The sequence below is a fragment of the Poecilia latipinna genome, unplaced genomic scaffold (assembly GCF_001443285.1).
Source record: "Poecilia latipinna isolate Pla-1442-1.1 unplaced genomic scaffold, P_latipinna-1.0 Scaffold96, whole genome shotgun sequence".
In the NCBI taxonomy this organism is placed as follows: domain Eukaryota; kingdom Metazoa; phylum Chordata; class Actinopteri; order Cyprinodontiformes; family Poeciliidae; genus Poecilia; species Poecilia latipinna.
Window position 1 is genome coordinate 312,244 of NW_015112712.1, and position 25,135 is coordinate 337,378.

The 25,135-nt window shown below is 39.8% G+C and overlaps 2 protein-coding genes and 1 non-coding gene across 5 annotated transcripts in view; 1 reads left to right on the forward strand and 2 right to left on the reverse strand.

Annotated features, from left to right (window-relative positions):
- Window positions 1-5,369: 5,369 nt before the first annotated feature.
- Window positions 5,370-16,418, reverse strand: tedc2 (tubulin epsilon and delta complex 2). The gene is given in 11 exon segments (XM_015025774.1): window positions 5,370-6,539; window positions 6,676-11,696; window positions 11,794-11,987; window positions 13,186-13,281; window positions 13,617-13,764; window positions 14,141-14,219; window positions 14,321-14,374; window positions 14,468-15,008; window positions 15,234-15,292; window positions 16,062-16,243; window positions 16,245-16,418. Coding segments are annotated over 10 exon segments (1,536 nt in total). The 5' UTR covers window positions 16,278-16,418; the 3' UTR covers window positions 5,370-6,539; window positions 6,676-11,546.
- On the reverse strand, window positions 15,864-15,937 carry trnat-agu (transfer RNA threonine (anticodon AGU)). Its single transcript has one exon. It is a non-coding gene; the product is annotated as a tRNA-Thr (tRNA).
- A 5,189-nt stretch (window positions 16,419-21,607) lies between the features above and the next one.
- hmox2b (heme oxygenase 2b) overlaps window positions 21,608-25,135 on the forward strand; it is a 9,784-nt gene continuing 6,256 nt past the window's right edge. Inside the window, exons 1-4 of one of the 3 annotated variants that reach the window (XM_015025792.1) lie at window positions 21,608-21,716; window positions 22,661-22,779; window positions 22,918-23,035; window positions 23,417-23,908. In XM_015025792.1, coding sequence (XP_014881278.1) covers window positions 22,691-22,779; window positions 22,918-23,035; window positions 23,417-23,908 — 699 coding nt within the window. In that variant the 5' untranslated portion in view covers window positions 21,608-21,716; window positions 22,661-22,690. Of the gene's footprint in view, window positions 21,717-22,023; window positions 22,169-22,660; window positions 22,780-22,917; window positions 23,036-23,416; window positions 23,909-25,135 lie in introns of those variants that run through there. The other 2 variants (XM_015025785.1, XM_015025801.1) reach the window with 2 other exon arrangements.

Consider the following 25,135-nt stretch of genomic DNA (forward strand, 5'->3'; position numbering starts at 1 on the left):
TAAACGCTGCGTTCAGTTTGATTGGAGGAGAATGATGACGCCTCTACGCAACGACGCGACATGCTGATTGGTCACATTGAAGAACGATAGCACCGATTGGTTATACAATATAAATTGTAAAATTCTAGAAATTCATTGGACAGGAGAACGCCATTTCGAAGTACGCGCTCACGTGTGTGAATATCTGATTGGTTGACCTGAATATGACAAACTTCCACATTCTTGTGGAGTACTTTGGGAAATGTAGTTGAATTGAATAACAGTGTTTAAAGGTACCGTAATTAAAGGGACATGCACCTACATATTACTATTTGTCAGTATCGGAGGAAATCGCATTGAACCTGTTCTTGTGCCTCATTTGTAGTTTAATTTGACTGTTTTTATTGACTTTCATAAGAAAAAGACAAATAATTAAGATCAGAATGCAAATATAAAAGACGTGGGATTGCTATGTATCCTGTGATCACTAAAAACCTTTTTATATACAGCTACAATTGGACAATACAGACAATATACAATAGTGTAAAAAAAAATTGCCCCTTTACAGATTAAGTCTTTCTTGGGGTTAATGATTCTGTTTATTACCAGAAAAGTCTCAAAAACAATGTGCTTATTGTGAAAAAGTAACTGCCACTTAAACCAATTTTTTTTTTTTTTTGAACTCCAGAATTTTGACCCACTCCTCTTTCTCTTTGCAAATTGGTTTTAATTAAATCAGGCACATTGGATATACTTTTGGTATGAATAGCTACAATAACCACATCTCAACCAAACTTAAGCACAGACTTTGACTAGTTCACTCCAAAACCTTAATCTTGTGTTGTGATTTATGATGTGCCAAAGCTACAATCTATAGCTTCCCAAGCTGACAAGCTAAATGTCATCTGAAAAAAAAGTTTAATTTAAGATTTGATCAATTCATGTAACTTCTTTCTAGTAGCTGCCATTTCCAAAAAATAAAACATAAATAAAAAAGTGCTGTTCTGCAAGCATTAATGCATCTATGTACACTTGTTCAATACGTAATACTGGTGTAATTCAAAATTTTTACCCATACCTTATTTGTGGAATAATTCATTTCAATTTCTTCAGGTGGATTACTTATACACCTAATTGTTGTTGATAAAAATCTTTATGCTTGCATGATGTATTTATCAGTCCAACCTGTAAGAAGAATGGTTCAAATGCATCTCCTTTAACCCCAAATCAAAATGACATTCGTGTTCATGACGAGTGTGTAATCTTCTGACCGGTCCTGAGATTGAATCGGGTAACAGACTGATTAGGTTTTTGAAGCAGCTGTCATTGAGGGACTGATATAATTAAGATCTTTGTGTTGCAACCCTTCTTTCTCAGCTGAGTAGTGCCCTGTTGATTGCTGGTCTTTTAAAAAGGGTCACGGAGAAGCAGAGTGCCCTGATAATAATCATTTGTCCCTCTCAGGCTCTCCATTGCGCTGCACATCACATGCGCAACCAATCCCGTCATCACAAACAAAACTCAACAGAATGGTAAAAGCAATCACTTGGAAAGTTAGAAACAATTTTCCAAGTGTATGCCAATGGAAAGTAGGGGCAGCACATTTCCTATTTATCCTTAGCTCACTGGGGAATTTAACTTCCTTGACTTCACACTGGAGGTACAGAGTGATCAAATTATCCGACTAGATTGCAGGAGTGACCTCAGTCAGGCTAAGGGCTCTGATATCCTCAACTAAATGCACTGTTTCCATAGAAACGCCAACCCATCTCAAGCACTTTCTCAGAAAAATCATAGGTTGAATGGTAATGGCATTTAAATCAATTATTTTAAGAAATAAAACAACATAATTTGTAAAGCACCACACACAAAGATGTGTCATAAAAATGGAATGATACTCTGACCATAATCATTGTATTTGAAATAGATGAAGAAATTTGTTAAAGAATGAAATGTTCTTCTTGGACATTAAAAATAATCAAAGATCCAAACTGAGTTTGCCTGACGGTGCTTGTCAGTTATTACCCAGTCTCATTAAATCTAATATGTCTCATCACATTTGGATAACAATAACTAGGTTGAGATGGTGTTTTAACATAATTTCCCTATGATTCAGTTTGACTGTCTGGTCTTGTGTGTCTAATCTCCATCTACACCTGGCACCAAAACAGCTGTCGTCATATCTGAGCCAAGTCACAACTGAAATGTAACTCTATCCCCTCTACGAAGGTATCATTTGGAGCCGGCTTCAGGCAGTGACTAATTAGATACAGATTTGTCTTTTCCACAGATGCTGTTGATTTGGAATTTGAATGAAGCATAAATAAAGCCATCAGGCTCCAGATGGCTCCAATCCAGATTTAATACTGTCATACTGAGCTGCCTGTTGTATCTCTATGCCTCTCTCTTTAAGGTAATGTCAGTTTTGTATAATTGAAAGGTTTGAGAGAGGTCAAATAGTGTTGAATGTTCTGGTTGGAGGCCAAGTCCTGTAGATACAGAGGCGGATGTGTTGCTCCCAAGTGGTTTCCTGTGATCTGTGTTGACAGTCGAAATCCAAATGACCACTTCCACCCGCGTCTGCACTTTGACCTGTTTGGCCGCTCCACCCAGTAGAACGATCTAAACATTGGGTCCCTTCCACAACTGCATCGTTTTCCCACATGTTATCAGCAAATATTAAAATTTGCTGGCCATCCTTTAAAGGCACAAAACAAATTTGAATCTTGTCGAAGGCTACAAAAAGTGTAAGGTCAACTCAACGAGAGACCTCTGACTAAGTATTAGTGTGGGTGTAAGTGTATTGAGTTTGTGTCCATAAATCAGATCCTGAAATTTCCTTAAGAAAAATCCAAACCTTTGCAAAAAGAGACTGATTTTAAAAATCCTTGCAGTTACATCCTGGAGATAGTGTGGTTTACATGCATCATACTATGTTACAACACTCACAGCCATGGTGATGTTAACTTCTGACTGTGTATGATTGCTGTTCATTTATATTAGCAGCAGTTACAATATATCTGAGGGTGACCTGCCAGTAGGGGGAGCTATTTATTCTGCCTGACACTGGCCAGTCTGATTTCCTACCAAATGACTGCATATTTCTGCCGTTAATCCAGTTCGACAAAGGCAGTACATGACAAAAGGTCTGCTTAACACAGATATTACAGCTATGTGTGAAGTTGAGGTGGGTTCTGCAAAAACGTTTTTATACTTTAGGAAACAACTGTAATTTGTAATATGTCCACACTGTTTTTAGCCCCACCCGGTTTGTTCACAAAGAAACAATTTTATCAATCAAGAAATACAAAACATGTTTTCTTCAAGACACAAAGCATAAACATTTATTTAATGCAATAGAAACAGAAAGAGAACATTAACATAAAGATAGAAATACATAATACAATTAATAAAAAAAAATTCTATATACAGCACCAAAAATTGGAGGGCACAGTAAGCAACATATTTAGTGAAGTAAACAACAGCAAACAGACTGACAGCTTAGCTGTCTACTAGGAGAGGGGCACTAGTCCCTGCAGCAGAAAGAGGTAGACTTTCTCTTTAAAAATTCAGAAGGCAGAGGAGAAATCACTTCATGTCTCAGACAAAAATAATAATAAAATCTGGTCAACGCCCACCAACTTGTACTGGCACAATATAGCTTAAAAATGTAAATTTAGGTATATCTATCCGAACAAAATATAGTCAGTGTGTGCTGTACATGTAAAAACTGCAATGATATACAAGCCAAGGCAAAAATATAAGACTGTGTACCTCAGTTGTTTCTATTTTTTGCAAGCACTACATTCCCCAAGACAATTACCCATCAAAAATTTCACTCTTTCTTTCTGCTCCTCTAAGTCAACAGCTTTAAAAAAATCAACATATATAAGGCAGGAGGTTTCCAGATCATATGTTTAGTATTTACTTTAATTTAAACACTGAGTATTTATGTATAAAAGACAACAAAGGATCTCCAAATGATGTTTTTTCTAAGGGCCTCCATAAAGTGAGCAGATGTAAAAGTAGCTCACACACAAAATGCAGAGGAAGGCATCTTGTTAGGTTGTCCAATGTAATGTCATTTCAGAGCTTCTGCTTTGTCTCTGAGCTTAAAGGACACCACTGATCTGAGCACAAATGTAAAAAAACAAAATCAAACTGACATATGAAGTGAAGGAAATTAATGGTTACTGTAAGAATATTTTTGGAAATTGTTAAATCTCATCTCGCGGCAGCGAGAGTAGATTCAGAGATGAGCTGCTACGCTCCTGTACAGCAGAAATCATCACTGTAACCTCCAGTGGTGCAACATATCTCCTTGTTAAATGATTACATTCTTTTCAGGATGACTGATCCTAATCTAGCCGCAGGCATTCCTCTCTGTTCCCACATACATTTAGAAAGCAGTGACTTCCAAGACCCTGCTGCTCATTACCACTATTGTTCAACCCTCAGTTGCTGCTGTTTAAACAACCAAGAGTGTGGCTAACATCAGCACAAAACACAAAGCAATGAGCTCCAAACCATTAGAACAGGCAGTTCCCGAAAGCAGACAGGAAGGCAAGAGCCATTTTACAATTAGTAAGCTGAAGCTTGAGATGGTCTGTGGCTTTGTAAGCTAACTGCTCAACGTGCATGTATAGCCACGCTCTCCCCGGCAAGCGTCTCTGAACTCCAAGCCAGGATCAATGCGGTTTTGATCAATAAAAGTTCTTAGAGATCCTGCAGAGCCAGTTGAGTCATTCATGTGGAGACAAGTAGAGCATATTCCCTTCACTCTATCTATGTGTACATTACACACATTCCTTCTCTGATTTCATGTTTTGTTTCAGCTCACATAACATTCAGTCACGACAAGGAGTGTTTAAGACACCAACAAAATAGCCTTGTGCATCACACGCATTCACTGAATGCCCCTATTCACAAGCAGTCCATCTCTGAAGGAAAACGTGTGGGAAAGGGAAACCCCAGAGATGATCAGAACCAAAACATTACTCAGTGCTCAATAGTGAGCAGCTTTGTACTCTACTCTGACAAACTTACTGCCCGTCAACTATGGGGGAGACATTTGCTGGGTGAAAGAAGAAATAGCAGATTTTTTTTTTTTTTTTTTTGAAGTTCAGATAGAAATGGGGGAATGTGACAGAGATTTTTTCCATTAGTGCATCCTCAAGGCAGGGAGGGGTGATGGAGGAGCAGGATGAGTCAAAGTGCCCCTGCAGCGGCATGCTTCCCCCAGGCAGTGTCCTTCAATAAGTATCCCTCACACAGACACAAAGCTGGGTGTAAATACCCGCACTTGACAGAAAGGCAATCAGTCAGTCAGAAAGTCAATGTCAGCCCCCACGCAAAGCTACAAAAGGCCGCTGAAAGCATGGACTCGGAGATGGGCATGTGTGCAAAATTTTAATTTCCTCAGGTCTTTCTAAAGAAATCTCTCAACCAAATATTGATCTGAGACCAGTTTACCAGTCCTCTGCCCTGCCCGGGTCACCATCGGCACACATGCCAGCAAAGATACTGGCGGACTCAAGTTCCACTCTCCTGTGGCGTATAAAAAGCCCCTCGGACATTGCTGCAGTGTCACAGGACGAGCGAATGACGTTGGCGGGTGACACGGGCATGCTGCTCTTTCAGCTGGGTGTCAGGTTGCAGTCTTTGGCCCACTTCTAACCTCTTGGAGAGTCACCTGTCCCGATGAGAGGAATGCTGCGACTGACGTTCCCCGTGACGGCAGCAGCAGTACTGCAAAGCGTGTTGGGTGTCAACACATTAAAGCTCAAAGGGTTTCTCCATGCTTGTAAACACACAAACCGTGTGTTTTTGTGTGTCCCCGCCATAGTTGTTTTGGCAAGAGGCACCTGCTGCTTGATGACCAAAGAGAATTTCAGGAATTGTGATCCCAAAACCTTCTCTAGACAACAACGCCTGTCCTTTGACTCTGATTTCTTTACCTGAGCTGTCTCTCAACTCCGTGATATATAAAAGAGGGGATTTGGCATTGGTTGAAAGTAATGTGACGGGTTTTTCAGCTATTCCTTGAGCACAGACAAACTCTTGGCCAGTCTCTGTTTTTAGGTTCTTCTATTTGCTTTCCTTTATGTGCTTCATAGGGGACACTGCTCAGATGTCAGAGATTCTCCCTCTTTCTTTTTCCTTCTCTTCTTTTTGTGGAGAGTCCAGCAAGCGCCCGCCATCAGCAGTAGCACAACTCCCATGACAAGTAGCACCACTGATACAACTTTAGTTTGTGGCAGGTCGTTGTAAGTGTAGGTCACCCCTGTTCCTGCAATCCCTATGACCAACGAGATGATGCCGAAGGGAAAGATGCAGCGGTACCACGACTTCTCCATGCCTCCAGTAGCTTGAGACAGACGCTCCAGGGAGGAGAGAACTTCGGGGACTTTAGCACCACCAGCCTCCAGAGACAAACTCTCCTGACCAGAGTTTACCTGGGGTTGTGGTTGGCAAGCAAATTGTCCGGTTGTGCAGCCCATCTTAACTGTGGGAGCAAGCCAATCCCAATTGAATCAGAAACGCTGATCCTAGGCACCAGCCTGGAGAAACAGGAGATAAAGGAAAAACAGAAAATCAGCAAAGAGAAGGTTTGTGCGAGACGGAGGAAATTACTTGAGCTGCAATCTCTGGAGCATGTCAAATAAAGGCTTCTATTGAGCACTGAAATCCACTCACGCGTTCCCTCCTCTCTTCTTTCCTCGCTGGCGGTAACGCTCTACACAGGCTGCTGGTTCTTCGACAGCACATTGTACACTCTGCACATAGTAGTGCCACAGAATATATTTAAACGACTGAGGGAATAGGAGGAGCAAAGACTGGAATAGGAAGTCCACGAGGTACGATTGGCTTATTTTGAGTGACATCAAACCCTGAAGAAGGGAGGACAATGGGGAAGCATAGGAAGGGGGAGGGGAGAAGACTTTACATCTCCCTCCTTTCCTCAGTTTCCCATCATTGCACCTCTATAACAGTCTTTTTCAGTTTTTTTTTTTTGTTTTTTTCTTCTTCAGAGAATACAACCCTCCCATTGGGAATTAAAATGCCTCCTGCTGAAAAACACTGGAAGTAGAGAGGGAAATTCTCATTTCCACTGAGAAGAACTAGTACTGCACATATGCACCACATTTAATCTCCAAGGGGGGAAGTGGAAAAATTGAGAAATTCCAACTTCAGCAACCATCTACACTTCATTACATGCTTGTAAACAACAAAAAAGATAAATAGCATCAAATCAGGCAAAATTCAATGCACGGCCATGGTCGTGATTAAAAACAGGCAGCCCCCTGTCATTTCCCACCCCCACACACAGTAAACGCCAGCTCTTTCAGTCAGCTCTTTCTGAATGAAAGGCAACCTGGTTGTAGTTAATCTCTCAGTATGCCCGAGTCGCTTTTCTGTGAAAACAACATCAGCCTAGACAGCTTCCTTTTCTGTGGCTGAAATGCACGGAAAGAGTAAATGCGGGGTACACATCTGGATTTCTGTCTTTATCTGGAGGCATTATGGGCTTGAAGATGGAGGCGAAGCATTTTTTTTTTTTTTTTTATGTCTCAGTGATTTATGGAAATAATTATGGATCAGGAAAACAAGTAAAGGTTTAGAGTTTATGTATGCAAAAAAGAACATAGGAGCCTATGAAAACATACCATGCCCTGGAAAAGTATTTATAAATCTTTGAACTTTGTCACAGTTTTTCGTTTGTTTGTTTGTTTGTAATGCTACAAATACAAGTTCAATGTATTTTTTAGGATTTAATTATAGACCACAAAGCAGTACATAATAGTTAAGTGGAATTACATTTGTACGTGGCTCTCAAATTGTTTTTTAAAGACTGAAAATTGTGGCATGTATTTATATTCACTGAACTCAATACCTTAAAAAATAACTTTTTGCAGCAGCTACAGCTGCAAGGCATTTTGGAAATCTCTCTCCCAGATTAATGTAGCAAAAAAAGAAAAAAAAGAAAAGAAAAAAAAAGCTTAAACTCAAGTCAGACTCGGTAAAGAGAAAGTGTGATCAACAGTTTTCAAGTCAACACATTTTCTCAATTAAAATAAGGTCCAGACTTTGACTAGGCCAATATGACACATGAATAGACCATGATCTCAGTCATTCCTGTGTATTTAGGGTTCCTTTTGGACGGTGAACCTCCAGCCTGACTTCAGGCTTTTTGCATCGTCTAATAGATTTATTCCATGGCTGCCATGTGTTTCATCAATCTTACTGAAGAAAAGCCTCCCCAAAGCATGACGCAGCCCCCCCAGTGGCCAAAAGGACAATTTTATATGCAAAATCAATCACACGTCTAAAGGAGATGACAACCTACTAATCTGTTGCAATATTTCATATATTAACACATAATATTTTGTCCTTTACAAAAACATTTCAATGTCCACTTATCACACACACCCATCCTATAAAACTCCTGAAATTCTTTAATGGCTTTTGGTGGACTTATTCTAATACAAAGATGGCCCTCATCTACCCACCCCTTTTGAAAACTTCCTGGAGGCACCAGCATCCCACAGCATAATGCTGCCACCATCATGTTTCATTCTTGCTATGGAGTGTTGGGGCTTATGTGTGGTATTTGGTCAAATCCTGGTCACCTGACTAGACCCATTTCTTTTATTTTATATAACTTGAGTTAAACTGCAAATATAACTCCTTATGCTTGTCTTACAAAGTATTTTTTCCACTATTGTAACAAACCTTTGATGATACTCTTACCTGTGATCAGAACTAAAGAAGCTTTTGAGACTTTCAAGAAGCAAGAGATGTCCGGTTGATGTCTATTTAAGCCATTAGGCGTCAATTGACTAATTTGAAATTTCTAAACGCATTTAATTAAACTGAATCATATTTTATGTCAACTCTATAGTTGCTTCGCACTTTCTTAAAACAAGTCAGAACTTTAAGGTGTATGGTTCCAGATTTACTAGACACAATCTGGAAAAGTCCAAGGGGCATGAATACTTTCCAAGGCCCAGTAAATGTGTATTGGAAAAAAATAACAGCCAGTTTAATTACATTTTTAACCCCATGGCTTCATTAACAGGACCTCAGCTTGGCAGCAAATCAACTCCCGATAATTAAAGGCATGCACAAAACAAATGAACAAATACTTTGTATTCCTCTGTAAATGACAAGCACGGTTATTTGTGGGGACAATTGTTGTTAGGTTACCAGAGTGAAAAAGCAGGATTAAGCTGGCTGATTGTTGAGGGGAACAAAACAAAACAGAGTTAACAAGCAGCTCACTGAGCAAAAGACGTATTCATGAGCCAAAGACAAATAAAAGAGAGAAAGTAAAGAACGTGTTTGTGAACAGCAGAGGCAGAAGGGGAAAAAAAATTTTAAAAGCAAGAGGCAATTGAAGGAGAGAAGTGGATTCTTTCTAGCCCGGTTTTGTTTCTCTGGATTCGTACTTGAACTCTTTCACTTCAAATAAAAAAGGAAGGGGGGAAAAAAGTGAAACATAGGAAGGAATTTATGAGCTAATTCATCCAAGTGTGGGAATATGACTGAGATCCAGAGGCAGTTTTCCAGTAAGTATCTTCCTCTGAAAGCAAAACTGTTTAGACCTCCCTATAATGAGACCAAAAAGGAGCGTGAGAAAAAAAAGAAAAAAAAAAAAAAAACTGTGAAAGATGGGTAACCTGGGCAGGGCTGGGCCACGCTGGCGGGGAGTGGAGGAGCTCTGCTGGTGACAGCAGAGCCGCTGATGTATACAGGTCGCAGGAAGGCTGAGCTGCGTAGGCGCTGCTCCCAGAGGGACCCGTGTGTGGCGTTGACGTGATCTCAGAGACGCTTCCCTGCATATCTCCTCTCTAATAGTGATCCGAGGGTTTATCGAGAGGCAGCTCTGTGCTATATTTGTCGAAGTTTTAACTAATAATGTCTTTTCTAACTCAGCATTAGTCAATTGAGTTATTGCATGGCCTTTTGCTTCAAAAGCAACAGGCTATCTGAGACTGAAATAGTAATCTTTCTTTAATCTTATTTCGGTTCCTGTCCTCGGGGAAACATGCCATTTCCAGCTTGCAGAGTGCAGAGAGCTGGGTCCATGAGCACATCGTCTCTGTGACTCAGCCTGGCTCCGGTTGTGCGTGTCCCTTATGTTTGTGTGTGCAGCAGAGCTCAGACACCCACGCCCTGCTGTGTGAACCCAGCGCCACCTGTCGCCGAGTCTGCCGTGGCCCCTGCAGTCCACTCGTCATCTGTGGGCTCGAGCATTTTTAGACCCAGCCCCTGCATCTCACGTACGCCCTCGCATCACAGTTGAGATGGGCAAGAAAACAGGGTGTTTTTTTTTTTTTTAAATCAAACATATAGAGATGGACCCATATGTGCTGAGTATGTGTATGTTTGCATGTAAACTCCACTGTGGAAATCAAAAGCATATGGTGAAACATGAAGCGTAAAGGCGGAGCTTCCTGCCTTACCTCTTGCACTGACTGAACTGAAACAAAAATGGAAGTGATGCAGGTCCAACTCACGACTCAAAAACTCCGCAAATACTAATATTTTAAATACATACTGTATCAAATAAACCCAGACCCAGGTTTATTTTGACACACTGCCCTGAGTAACATCTGTCACTTTGTGGTCATTCCTAATATTGAGTGTTACCTGCTGGCACAATGGGTAACTAAAATGCCCCAGCAAATGCCATCATGCACCTTCAACAACCATAGCCTTCCACTGTATCGGGATTTTATGAGATCGACGGAGTAGCACACCACTGTGAAGTGGAAGGAAGATGACGAATGGTTATCAGCATTTTTAACCAACAAAAATGCAAAAACATGTAGTTAATTTCTATTCTCCATCCCTTTACACTAATACCCCAAAATAAAATCCGGTGTCAGACCAACAATCTTCAAGTCTTGTCACAGATTCTGTGTATATTTTATAACATAATCATAGTAAAATTAATGTTGTTTTTTACTATGTTCTAAAAATTTTCCAAAGCTTTTTGCAAAACAGCTATATTTATTTAGACTAAGATTAGAATATACACCTATTTGCTAATTAGGTGACTGCTGGAGGCAATTTGTTGCAGTGAACTTTATTCATAGTCAGCAGGATAAAATACATTTAAATTTAGAAATGGAATGCGACAAAATGTGTTAAACAATTTATTAATAAGGCATGCATTTAGGGGAAAAAAATAGAATATAAAAAATAACATTAACTGTATATGTCCATATATTCATTCATAGATGGTGGTATTTAAAAAAAAAAAATTCAAAAACAACATTAATCAGTCACAGTCTCACAGGAGCTAAGGAGGAGCTCAGATGTATTACAGACAGATCGTCAATCAGAGCTCACACAAATATAGATTTTAATTTACTGGAGTATCTTTAATAGAGACTTCAGTATGATTTACCCCTGCTTTATTATGCTGCGGTTCAACTAATCTTTCAACTTGAAGTGACTATTGGGTTTTCAATGCACTCCCGTATGCTAATAGGTGCCTCATGTACCCATACCTGTTGCTAAGCTTTTTTCGTTTACTCTCAGTGTGACCACCTCAGCTGTCATTCATGCTCAGAGTCCTGGACAATGGCAGCAAAACGCTCCCCTCCCTCACCCAGCAGGGAGTACATGTCTCTGAGCATACTTGGACTGGGACATCCAGGTCCAGGTCTGATGGATGAGAACTGAGAGGACAGAGAGTCCAAGAGAGCCTGGCACACAGAACCAGAGTCAGCAAAAGCATGTTTGGACACTAATGAAGAAAGTAGAGTTCGCAATCTGATTTACCATTTTTCAGGTAGTCCTTACCTGTTCAAAGTAAGTCTCTTGCTGCAGCAGTGCCACTCTCATGCGCAGCTCCTCCAGCTGTTGTAGCTCCTGCTGTGTGCTGTAGGTTACGGTCAGGGGCAGAGGTGAAGCCGCTCCATCTGCAAACAGGCCGGCTGCCTCAGACGGGCAAAGACAGCCTCCCTTTGGCCTCCATCGATCCCATGCCTTCCACTCTGACGGAAAACCAGGTTATTTTTAGAGTGTCAGCAACCATACCCCAAGACGTTTTTCTGCTCTGTAGTCGCCGCTTTAAATAACTGGGACTTCGCCGAACCACGCTGAGGGAGGTGGCTTAAAAATCTTGCTGTCACGGAGGAAGGAGATCGTGGATGAGGCCAAGCAAAGTACTGATCTGACGCTGAGGTTTCACCGAGGCTCTGTTTTCATTTTCCACATGCTAAGACGGACACCCACATTAGCTCGATAGCACGCTATAGTCATCAAAAACATCCGGATCGTAAAATGAAACCAAATAAATCACTGTGAAACAATATGAAACAAAACACTGGATGGCCCCAGTCATCTGGATGGTCCCAGGTCCTAGAATTAACTGGAAACTTTTCTCTCACATTGGCTTTGCCAATATGCTCAAGTTACGTTTGAAATTTAACACAGACACATAAACAAATGTCCCTCACTGAAAGTGACCTGATCACTTTCAGGAGGTATGCGATTATTTAGATGGTAACTGTATCACTGGAGGTACTGGAAACTGTTCCTTACATGCACCGGATTTTATTTAGGCACCAACACCCATCCGGACCCACTAGGGACAAGGGTGTAAAGAAAATGGATGGATGGATGGACTTAGCTACTGCTGTCTTTTGAAGCTTTTTGTTATTTGTATGAAAAGCTTACAATGCTTCAACATCCACATCAACTGGGATTTATAAAGTTATATCAGGGCATTGTAATTTCAATATGTCTGAAGGAAAGTTACAAAAATGTAAAAAAAATAAAATAAAATAAAATAAAAAAGACTTCCATTGCCCTGGCATTTGGAAGAACAATTATTTTTTTATTTAACCTGTACCAAATTAAAATGAGTCTAAAAAGTCAAATTTAATTACAGGCAAACAAAAAAAGTTTTTTTTTTTTTAATATTTCATATAAATATCTGGTATTAACTGTACATGCAGTTTTTAGCTACAGTTTAGTGTTACTCATCATTTCTTTATCCATCACATAAATTCTCAATATGAACAATGATGTTTCTGGTTCCAGCATGAAAAAATGCAGAGAAAGTGACATAGTTGCAAAGCACAGTCTGGACTGACAGGGTGATAGCTATACAATTAAATTAAAACAGGCCCACAATATCTAAGAGAGACTGCAATTTAATCTTGCTTTTTGGTCATATAAAAGTTTTACCTCGCTTCACTTTATCTGCCAGAACGTGGAGCTCTGCAGCTGCCAGCTGCAGCCCTTCAGGTGTCAGGCTGGAATGGGACTTGGTCTGCTTACCACCTGTTGAGGGAGATAATTAAAAACTGGTGTTACTTGCCAAAAGTACTGCACAACAAGGTGGGATGGGGTAGCTCTGCAATTAGCACTCTGCTTGCAGGTTATTACCACCTGGTAATAGTCGAAATAATTACAGAAAAGTCCCAAATGTATTTTTGGCAAAGAAAATAAAAGAAAAAGAAAAACATGATCATATATCAATCAAAAATAGCTGATAAATAATCTGCCAACTTTTGCTTCCACATGTTCATGACTCCTTTCGCATGTCAACACTTCTATTGATTGTTGCGTTCTTAGTTTTGATTGTCTCCATGTACAACTCAGTTCACGGTTCTTACCAGGAAGTCCAGTGTCCATTTCTGGCACCTCACTGGCAAGAATATTCTCGGTCTGGCAAACGTGTGCAAGGTTGAATGCCTGGTCGGTTAGTCTGTGGAGCTGGAACCTGGTCTCATTTGGACTTCCACTTGGCCAATCACTAGGAAACTAAAAGGGTCAGAGCAATAGACAGCAACAAGGGACTGAATGGAGACTGTACAGTGCCTTGGAAAAGTATTGACAACCCCTGCAACTTTCCACATCAGGGCACTTAATAAGAAGAAACTTTACAGGATTTTAATGGGATTTTCTATGACAAGCCAATGTAAAATGATACAATGTTCTCTATTAATTTACTTTAACAAAACCAGATAAGTCTGTAGAATGGAAACAGATAAAATAGTGCTGGATAAGATGAAGACTTCGGTGATTTTTTTTTAGCAGAACATAACCCTAGACAGTTGAGTATTTGAAAGTTAATTAACCAATTTTGAAAAGAAATATACTGGAAATTAAATATATATATTTCAAAGCAGAAGATTACCGTTGTCCTTATTCTCTGCATGAAGCGACTCCTCCCAGGCTCTGGATTCCTCTGTAAGGCAATGACTTTGTCCCACAATCTAAAGTTAATATACAGGAGGAAATGTCAGAATCAAAATATTAAATCTGCACTTTGTAATAATCTTATATAACAAAAAAAAACAACACTATACTTAGCAACCTGTTTTGTTTGCTCCTTAAAGATTTCCATTTTGCAATTTCCTCAGAAAGCCCCCTGCCCAAAAGTAAAGTAGAAGAAAATACACATATCTCTTTAATTGCAAATAAAAGCATGATTATTTCCACAGCTCATTTGTGCTAAACCTACCCGTTGTGTTGATGCAAACTGCCGACCCCAGGTCCATCTGTCCCTGAAAAGGACATGTCATCTGAAGAAGGCATGGGGACAGATACAGATTTGCTCAGCCCATCGTCTCGGGGCATATTGCTTCTGACCGTCTTGTTTGTCGAGAGCGAGGCTGTGATTTGATCAGGAGATTTAAATCCTGCCAAGACAGTCTGCTGGTGATGCCCGGCCCGAGCAGCTGAGGAGGGATGGTGTTGGGTTCTGTTTTTGGACTGTGCTGGTTTGTGGCCCGCTGAAGGCCTTAAGCTATGTGAAACACTTGGCTTTTTGGGCCCTTTTCCGTGAAGGCTGGCAGATTTTTTACTTGACTTGATGGTTGGTTGATCATGTTTAGTCACTGCTGATAGAGCTGGCATGCGTTCTGTTGCTTTAGTTGTGGATAGTTTTCTTTTGCTGGAGTCTTGCTTAGAGACCTCTGAGCCAGTGCGGACCCGAAGAGCTTTTTCCAGTGCTTGCTCAAGCAGTTCTATGTCTTCTTTCTCCCCTGGCGAGGACTCTGCATCTGAGAGCAGCATGCCGTCACAATTTAGTGATTTCAGTAATTACTCCTTATGGATATCATAATATAAATGACGTGTTTTCAAAAGGAGAGGAAAGTGGATGCAAAATAAAATATTTCTGCTTTAAAATGCTCACAGCGATTTGTCATTCATTAGTCTGTAAATTAAATCTATGATTTCAGAAAAAAAATTTTTTAAATACAGTCAGATTCATCATGCCACGTTACCTGCAGCAGCATTGTCTGCTAATTCAGTTTCTTCAGAGCCTGCTTCTGGTTGTGGTATCCTGAGGGGGGAATAAACAAGTTACTAAGCAGTACATTTTTCCTTAAAGAAGAAGAAAGCAAAGTAAGGAATTAACAAGCAGAAACATCAAAAGCAATATATTAGTATATTGAAGGCTATACCATTTTCACAGTCCTTTACTAAGCTATTTACTCAGTGCTGCGTGTTTTTGAAGAAAGTACTAGCTTTTATAATGAGAGAGATATGTCAGAATATTATCAAAAATTATTCACTATTTGTCATCATATAATAAAGTAAAAGTCAGATTAAGTTAAGGACAAATAATTTTTTTTCTGCTGAATTCAAAATTACATTCATCAGATGAGCCTTTTCATTGTATGTTGCGGTTTTATGACACAAACAGAATAAAATTGGAAATTAATGTAGCATTCGCGAAAAGCTCATCTCTGGTCCCGTATTGAGGGAAATTGCAGCCTAAAGTAGTTTTGGTCTGACTAAACAGCTAACATGACAATTCTGAGTTTTATTATCTTTTGATACTGAGTATGCAGCAATAGCAGAAATAAAGAAATAGAACCTGAATCGTTTCACAGAGACAAAACTGCATCAAAAGGCACTGCTGGGATTCGAACCCAGGATCTCCTGTTTACTAGACAGGCGCTTTAACCAACTAAGCCACAGCGCCGGACACGCTACCGTCGGCAAATGCGAGACTTTAACCTTTGCTATGTCAAAATTGAATTTCTTTAAATTGCTAATGATATTGCAATGATATTGGCCACTAAGCATTGGAATATTTTGCTACTTACAGACTATGTAAAATTTCTCGGTGAAATTGAATGCTGTGGTTAAGCCTGACTTGTTCGGCCTTATAGGTCTTGATAGCCTCCTCTACCGCAGAAAGCAGCGACATGTTTCCTCGGAGATAAACTTCTCTCGTAACAAAGTTAAATATACCGCTTAGCGTTTGGTTCTCACGATAGGAAATAAATGAACGTACAACAACTACAAAGCATAATATGCATTCAAAACCGCAGGTTGATATCTTGATATATGAAATACTCTTGACCCGCGAAGTCTCACTTAACGGATGCGGAAGCCACGTTTCGACTGCAGTTGGTAATTACGTTTAACATCTACATGTTCGGTAAAAATAAACCAAGTTGGTTATTACGTTTAACATCTACATGTTCGGTAAAAATAAACCAAGTTGGTTATTACGTTTAACATCTACATGTTCGGTAAAAATAAACCAATCAATAGTAATTCTATAATATTTTTTAATGGAAAGTAGTAGGCTATGTATTTTGTTTTATGCAACAAACGACCAAGCATAAACTAAAACTTTCAAACTTATCAAGGTTCCCAATTCTCGCGAGAATTACCATGACAACGTAGGACGCTGTTTGCACACGCGATTAAAAAAAATATAAAACTTCAGTTTTATAATCACTGTGAATGCATTTAAAACGATGGCTTTGACGTGCATTTTACATGCTGGGTTTTAAATAATAAAAAAATATAAGCTACAGCTCTTTTACCATCTATTCATCTATCAATTCATTTATGATATTTTTCATGGTTGGCACCAGAAACATTAACATTTTAGATCAATTAAAATTCAGCACCTTAAAATATTCTCATTTCTACCGTTTGAGTATTTTCATTTTGGCACTCAAAGCGTGATGAGACTGTACCATTCATCTTTGTTTTTAAACTTTATATCACATTTTAGATTGGTATTGTTACCCAATGACTTCCAGCTGCCTTTGCTATCTTGTCACACTTTCATATGATCAAACAAATATAAACTCAAACAGACATAAATTAAAGAAAATACAAAAAACAGTTTCTAAATTATGATTTAATTTATGAAAGGGACTAAGCCAGGGGTGTCAAACTCAATTTCACTGAGGGCCACTTCAGCATATTGGCCACCCTCAACGGGCCACATTAAAAAGACGATACAAATCAGGAGTGCCCAGGTGCAGTCCTTCAGACTGCAACTTTTAGATGCATCCCTGCTAAAACACACCCCAGACAAAAGGTTGACTTCCCTCATTAGCAGCAACTCAGTTCTGTAGAGCCTTATAATGAGTAAATGATCCAGGTGTGTTAGAGAAGGAACGCATCTAAAGTTGCAGATGGTAGCTCTGGAAAACTTGGGCACCCCTAGCATAAAATGTATGAAAATACAATGTTAAAAATAAATTGAACACCTCATATTGTTAAATTTGGAGCTTCTGGTTAGGAAGCGCATTCGAAACCTTTGTTTGAAATGGCGCGTTAAATTCAAGTCTCCATTACAGACCAGAGAAAACTAAAGAGAATGCAACGTTGTGTTAAACCATTTGAGAAGCCGGCAGTTTATCTTGAGGAAATAAATGACGATGCAAAAGTTAATTAGATTGTAACATGCGCAGTGCGCTGCTCAACCACTGCGGAGGCAGTTACGTTACGCCACTGCGAAGAATTAAAAACCGCTGGGAGTAACTCATCCAGCGGATTTAACAAATGGAGCCTTCTGGGTTCACGTTACCCAGGAGAGCGGCGCTCTGGAGGAGCTGCAGACGTGACATCTGTCCGTTTCGGAGAAGCGAAAAAAATAAAAAATAAAATCCTTAAAGCGCACACCGGACCCCGCAGGGTAAAACACTCAGAGTCCAGTGGATCTGTTTGGATCAGACAGATCCAACTGACTGATGATTTTTCTGCAGATGGGAACCAGGAGGAAGTTGTTCAGACCCCAGCGGGTGAAGTGATGCTAATTTAAGTAAATTCGCTTAATTTAATTTATTAAAAGTTATTGGGGCCTCAGTCAGTGGTTTTTGTCACTACGAGAAAAATTTAGATACATTTATCTTCTTAATTTGTGATGGGATCTGGATTCACGGTGAATATTAACTAAACCCCAAAAAATGCGACTAAATAGCCGATGTTAATATGATTGTAATTTCACGGATAAAAATAGTACATGACCGATTTTTTTTTTATGTTGTCGGTCAAGATAACGGATAACAAAAAAAGTCTAGCGCCACCTGCCGCCCTGACACCAACTCACACACATCTTCATTCACAGTCTTACTTGTAAATCGATTTTTCTTTGCTTGAACGTTTTGATGTTAGCTTGTCGATGTCTCAGTTTTATTCGCTGGGAAAATCAATAAGCAGCTTGAGGTGACTCTGCTGCTCTCTAGTGGCGAGAAGCCGTAATGTTGGCTGGTAACAATCGGAATGCATTGTGGGAGATGTAGTTTGTAGTCAATTCGTGCTCAAAACCTATTTTAAGTCAATCATGGGCCTATAAAACGGTGTGTGTGTGTGTGGGGGGGGACATAAAATTACGTGGCGGGCCACATGTGGCCCGCGGGCCTTGAGTTTGACACATGTGGACTAAGCTATCCAAGCCAACCTTGCCCTACACAAAGAAATAGCCACATATGTTGCTAAATCCTGAATTAACTGTGATTAACCACATTCTTTGCAAAGCTGGGTTGGAATTCAGTGGTTACTACCACATGTGTAGAGTCAAGAAATGACTTACAGATGGCCTGACAACAAATAGTGAATTAAAATACCTGAAACGCAAAAGAAACTGTCAAAACACATTAGGAGATGAGATCAGTCAATCAATAAAGAACAATTTTCATACAATCAGGTCTTTGTCACACCAAGACCTTTACAGATTTTATTAATCAAAGCATACCACCCAGTCAACCTCTGAAATGCTATAAAAACAATGGTTTGATCAACAAAACTTATTTTCTGCAGTAGCCTCATGGAAAAAACCAATAGGGGCACCGCCAGATATTTGGGAAAAGGATGATTACTTTTTCGCATAGAGCCATTTTACTTTGGGTAGCTATTTTTTTACTCATTAAATGAAATCATAATTTCAAAACTGCTTTTTATATTTTCTCAACTTATCTTTTCTGTTTCTAAAAATGTATTTGATTTTCTGAATCATTTAAGTGTGACCAAAAAAAAAGTAAAAACAAGGGAAATCTGCAAGGGGCAAATCATTGTTCACAGCAACCTGCTGAGGTTTTCAAATTAGTAGGTGGCAGGAGTAATACTTATGGTGTATTACTGAAAATAAAGGACATGTGTCAACTATGAAGGATTAATCCAGGGACAACAGCAAAATACTAAGTGTGCACACTCCAGAAATGAAATACCAGCTAACCCCCTGCAGGCCTCCACAGGCTGGCCTTTTATTCACACCCTCACTCACGTCACCAATCAATACCAGTCATACAGCAGAGTTTGTGCTGCAAGGCCAGCGAAAGTGCAAGGGGGGTGGCGGGGCGGCATTACACCTTTCCCATCAAAATTTTCCTTCAAGAAAATCTCCCAACAAAGCTGAAGTGGTGCTGCTGATTTGACCTTCAGTGGAGCAAATTACACTGTTATATGGAGAGGAAGGAAGTGGGAGCAATAACAATGGAGCACTACAATCACAGATTAAAAATATCCATCTCTTACCACTGCCTTTTTGCTTTGTTCCTTCATCTTAATGATGCTGCTTGTTTCCTTGTTTCTCTGACAACCCTCTGGGACCTTCACAGAACAAACGTATAGGGATTTAGGTTTGAAGATGTGGGCTTTGTTTTTAATTTCAATAGCCTTTGAACAATATTTGTTGTGTTACATTGTATTTGGGGGTATCAGAGTACTGGGGGTACCATTTCCAGATCTATACTTGTGAAAATGTTGTGAACTATGTGTCACGTGTCTTTTCACTTTACTGACATACACCAGTTTGTGTTTCTCTATCATATAAGATTGAAGTAAAATACACATAACGTGAAAAAGTTCACAGGGTATACATTTTTCTGCAGGGCACTGTAATTTTGAAAATGCATCAGTGGCATAAATAATGGTCTTGAAGTATTTTTTGAGATAGCAACAGCTTGCAGGCCCTATTGGAGAGACGTGAATCATTCTGTTAGCTCACCCCATCCCCGCTGGCCTCCTGTGGTAGCAGAGGGAGGGGGAGGCATCCATGCTACCCCGGTAATAAAGCATCTGACACGCCAGCCGGCCACCAGACTGATCTCAGGCTCCGACAGTCACACAAGCACATATGCATGCATGTTCACACATGTGCCGCTACACAGACAGACACACACACAAGCACACACACAAGCACACACAAAAAAAAAAAACAGATAGGCAGGTTTTTTTTTAATGACAAGACAAGTCAGTTCAGCTTCCAACTGCCATGGAAGCTGATCAGTACACTCTCGAACAGGGTGTACTGATAAAAATAAGAAGAAAAACACTGTCTGAAAAATATCAATTTCCTAAAGTATTAATGATTCATCAGTAACACACACACACAAACACACACGCACACACACGCACACATGCACACACACACACACACACACACACACACACACACACACTTTTTTAAAATAGCATTTGTTATGCAAAAAAATTATAACAGTATGAAAAGCATTTTAAAAGGCTTCCAGCCTTTAATGACAACTGCCTCTGTGCAATTCAATTAAAAAAGAGAAAGAAAACAACACATTTATGAGGAATTAAAAATAACTGGCCATAAGTTTCCTCACCTAGCTAATAATTTATTATAAATCGTTATTAAAATACCTTTTACTCTATCAAAGTCCCACATCTGTACTTGAGAATAGTTTTCTTTACAAATGCTTCTCACCTGACAGAGTTAAAAATGTTTGAAAGGAGCTCAAAATAGGCAGTACTGCACAGACTAAAATCTCAATATCTAAGAATGATAAGGATGATTTTGTGCAAAAAAAAAAAAAACCTGTAATGAACATGTTTTGCGTAGCCCTAACCTGTTCAAGGAAATGTAATAGGTCACCTTTATTCAGCATTTGTTGCAAGTCAGCCATCATAGATAGGTGTTGGTCACTCTAGCTCTAGCATGAATAGCACAACTGATTCTACAAAAGCTCAGTGGAGTTTTAGTCAGCATCCTAAGCATCCATCTTCTCCACAATTCGGGAGATGCTTTTCAATAAACCTCATTTGTACCACCAAAGTACTACAAAGAAAGAAAAAAAAAACAAGCGTTTTGGAACAGAGTAATAGAACAAAGACAATATCAGCTGCAGGCAATACTCTTACTGTTGTTGATTGGACATTATTATAAAAAGCAAAAAAAGAAAAAAAGAGAAAAAAACAGACAATAAATACATGAATAAAAGCACATCTGTGTTTTACTAATGTCACAAAGAGTCATGGAGACATCTGCGATGTGTCATTTTCAGAAACAGTGGAAAATAGAAGATACGCTTGTTTTCTAATCCGAAACTACAAATTCTTGTACTAAAACTACAATTTTGCGTCAGCATTTCCGGTAGAGACACGCATGTCTGTTTTCGCCGGGTAGCGACTGAAGGTTTTAACTGTTGTTTCGGTGGAGCTCCGCATCCTGCGTTTGAGTTTTAAGTCTTTATTACTGAGCTGGAGGGAAGGTTTGTTCCGCTTGACTATTTATAAAACCAGTACCTAAAGATGATTCGTTGCTATCTAGTGGCACGTTTTAGCGTTTTTTTTTTATTATTAAATCTTAACGAGTTTGTTAGCTAGCTTTTAGCTTACTTAGCTCCTTGTAAAGTTAGCTGTTGTCAACGCGTCGAATTCTTGGTTTTGTGTAGTGTGGCAGGATTTGTTTTTATTGAAAAAAATAAACTGAAATGCGCGGTAGTTTGTTCGTTTGCCAAAACATATTTAGCGTTCCAACGCTGTCACGGAGATAAATGGTGAACTCCAGAAAGCAGGCCTGTTCTGTGTTTTGCAGCTTTTTTGTTCAGTCGATCTATGCTATACAAGCGTGGACGTTGTTTAAAGGTGCCTTTGTGAAACTACAAGACTAATTGTGTTTACTGTCACTCAACTTGGTGCCTTCCTGTCAGGGTTAAGTAAGGTCAGCGGCTTTAAGCAGACCAATCAGCTGTTTAAACGTGTGCTTGTTTTGACCGTCTTACCCAGACCACTAGAGAAAGTGATAATATTAACTCTTATTGTTTTTTTTATTGATTGATTTGGCTTTAAACTGGAGCTGCTGTTGTACTTGATTGTCCACCTTCCAGATTTGTTGTCAAGTCATCAAACAAATCTTGATCTTCCTGTTGCATGCAACCTAAGAATGCTCATCTAAACATTTATCATTTTGCCACATGGCGGTGGGAGCATCATACTGTGAGGGATGTTTTCCTTAAGGTGGAACAATGTAGGTGGGAATCCTCCAAAATGTACATTGAAGTTTACGATTGTAAGGTGACAAAAGGCAAAAAGGTCCAAGGGATAGCCGTGTTCAAGGGACTGTACTTAAATTCTGATGAACCTTAAATAATGGTTCCAAATTGGCATTTTTATATGACTTAGTAAAAACTGTACCCCCTTGTGCTGTTTTCAGACTGAACTCCAGAAGAAAATAACACAAAAAATGTCGGAGAATATGGAGACGGGAGCAAGTGTGTCCAATGGATCTGGGGCTGTTGGGGCAGGGTATGAGAAAGAAGAAGGCAACCTCAGGTAAACCTTTTTTGCAGTACTTTGGTTTATTTTTTAAATATCTGATTAAGATTACAAACTGTTGCGGGTTTGGAGAACATCTAGAAAACAAGCAAGCTTCGTACTTTATTTTTCTTTTGCTTGGCACTTTAATTGCAGCCCCGAGGATCTGTCTGAGATGCTGGCTGCTGGAACCAAGGAGGTTCACGAAAAAGCAGAGAACACGCAGTTCGTGAAAGATTTCCTAAGGGGACGAATCCGCAAAGAGCTTTTCAAGGTGAGGCTGAATAAACAAAGAATGAAGAAAGTGGGATGATTTTAACGGTATAAAGGCTTTTTCTTTTTTGAAACTCACAGACGGGCAAAGTCAAGTTTTTTGCTTTACTTTTTGTTCATTGTGGGTAGGATGTATTTGTCCACTGAGGTTTCTTTAGTAATTCTCTAAATTGAGAAAGCTCTTGCTGTTACCCCCTGCAGGTAAACCTCTTATCTTCTCAGAAGTTGCTCAGAAGCCCTGATTGAAAATCCCTTATTGGAGTTGAATTAGACCTGGAAACAAAATGTCGTGACTCCATATACTTAACAAAAGATTATGTAAATGAAAATAAAGCTGGAAGGAAAGTAGAAAACATTTGTATTTTTCCCCCCCCCCATTCAGCTTGGCGCTGTTGCACTTTACCACACATACACGGCCATGGAGGAGGAGATCGAGAGGAATAAGGACCACCCCCAATTTGCCCCCCTGTATTTCCCCGCAGAGCTGCACCGCCATGAAGCCCTGGCCCGCGACCTGGAGTATTTCTACGGTCCGGATTGGAAGAGCAAGATCAGCTGCTCTCAGGCCACCCAGCAGTACGTGGACCGCATCCACCAGGTGGGGCAAGAAGACCCGGTGCTGCTGGTGGCCCACGCCTACACTCGCTACATGGGCGACCTGTCAGGGGGGCAGGTGCTGAGAAAGGTGGCACAGAGAGCTTTGAAGCTGCCACCCACAGGGGAAGGCCTGGAGTTCTACCAGTTTGATGCGATCCACAGCGCCAAGGCGTTCAAACAGCTGTACCGAAGCCGCATGAATGAGCTGGACCTGGACGTGGCGACAAAGAAGAAACTGGTGGAGGAAGCTGTTAAAGCTTTTCATTTCAACATGGAGGTGAGAGTCTGAGGCAGCTGATGAATCGAGGCACTTTTACTGGTCGGAAACCCCCCTCCCCGATTTAAATAGAGGTATTATAGAAGTGGGTAATCATTAGTGCTATTCTAATGGAATTCTGTTTAAAATGCACTTTGTTGAACCATTTGTATTGATTTAAACTGTAGTCACAACCAGCAAGTTTATTGTACTGTATTCTATTGGGAATTTATGCGACTACCATCAAAATCGTCACTGGCAGTGGGAAAAAGATGCCTCATTTTCATATTTCTTTACAAAAACAAACCAATAAATATGCATCCATGCTCCTGTACTCTTTTATCCTTTAATGAAATCCATTAGTACTGATTGCTTTCAGAAGTCCACTTGTGTGCAATTCAAACCCAGCTTTAATACAGCTGTACTGTTGAGGCCCCAGAAGTTAATTTTAGATCTAATTAATGAACAAGCGGCATCATGAAGACGTATAACCTGTCGCAGCTGGCAGGTATTGGAGAAAGTGGTGTAGAAGATTAAATGTGTGTTGATTCTTAACACAATTTCTACAGTGAAAATCGATGTTGGAGGGCAACTTTATACAAAACCTGTTACAGAATGCAAAAGACTTAAAACTGGAAGTTTAGATCAAAGCATATTTACTTTGACCTACAATATTTAATATTTTGCATATATGGGCAAACAATTCTTACCCGAGAGACAAACAACAAAAGACTTGCAGCTGTAGTTCTGGCCAAAGGCGGATCTGCAAAGGATTGACTTGAGGACGCAGATTGTGATTTGTAAAACGTTTTGAAAACCACACATCATTACCTTCTACATCATCATGTTTCTCGGAGTGTTTTCTGCACAGTGATCTTCGCTTGAATCAGAAACATCGAGTACAAACAATTAATTGAGTTGGAAAGTGGATCTGGGAACTAAATCAAATCCAACTCGACCATGTTCTGGTTGTGAATCAGAAATCACTCTGGTATACTAATTGAGGTGCTCAGTAACAAGCTGTCCATTAGCAGTAAAGGTAAACACAATGTGTTCCTTTACAGATTAATGTATTCGTACAATAAATAATCATGTTCTCTGGCAGATGTACAGCACTGTGCGTGTGAAAGATTTAATGCGATATAAACCACCAGAAGCATCAAATAAACATTAGTACTACATTAACCTGTCTGTCACTAGAGGACCCAAATTCCTCTAGTGGAATTTGGGTCCTCTAGTGACAGACAG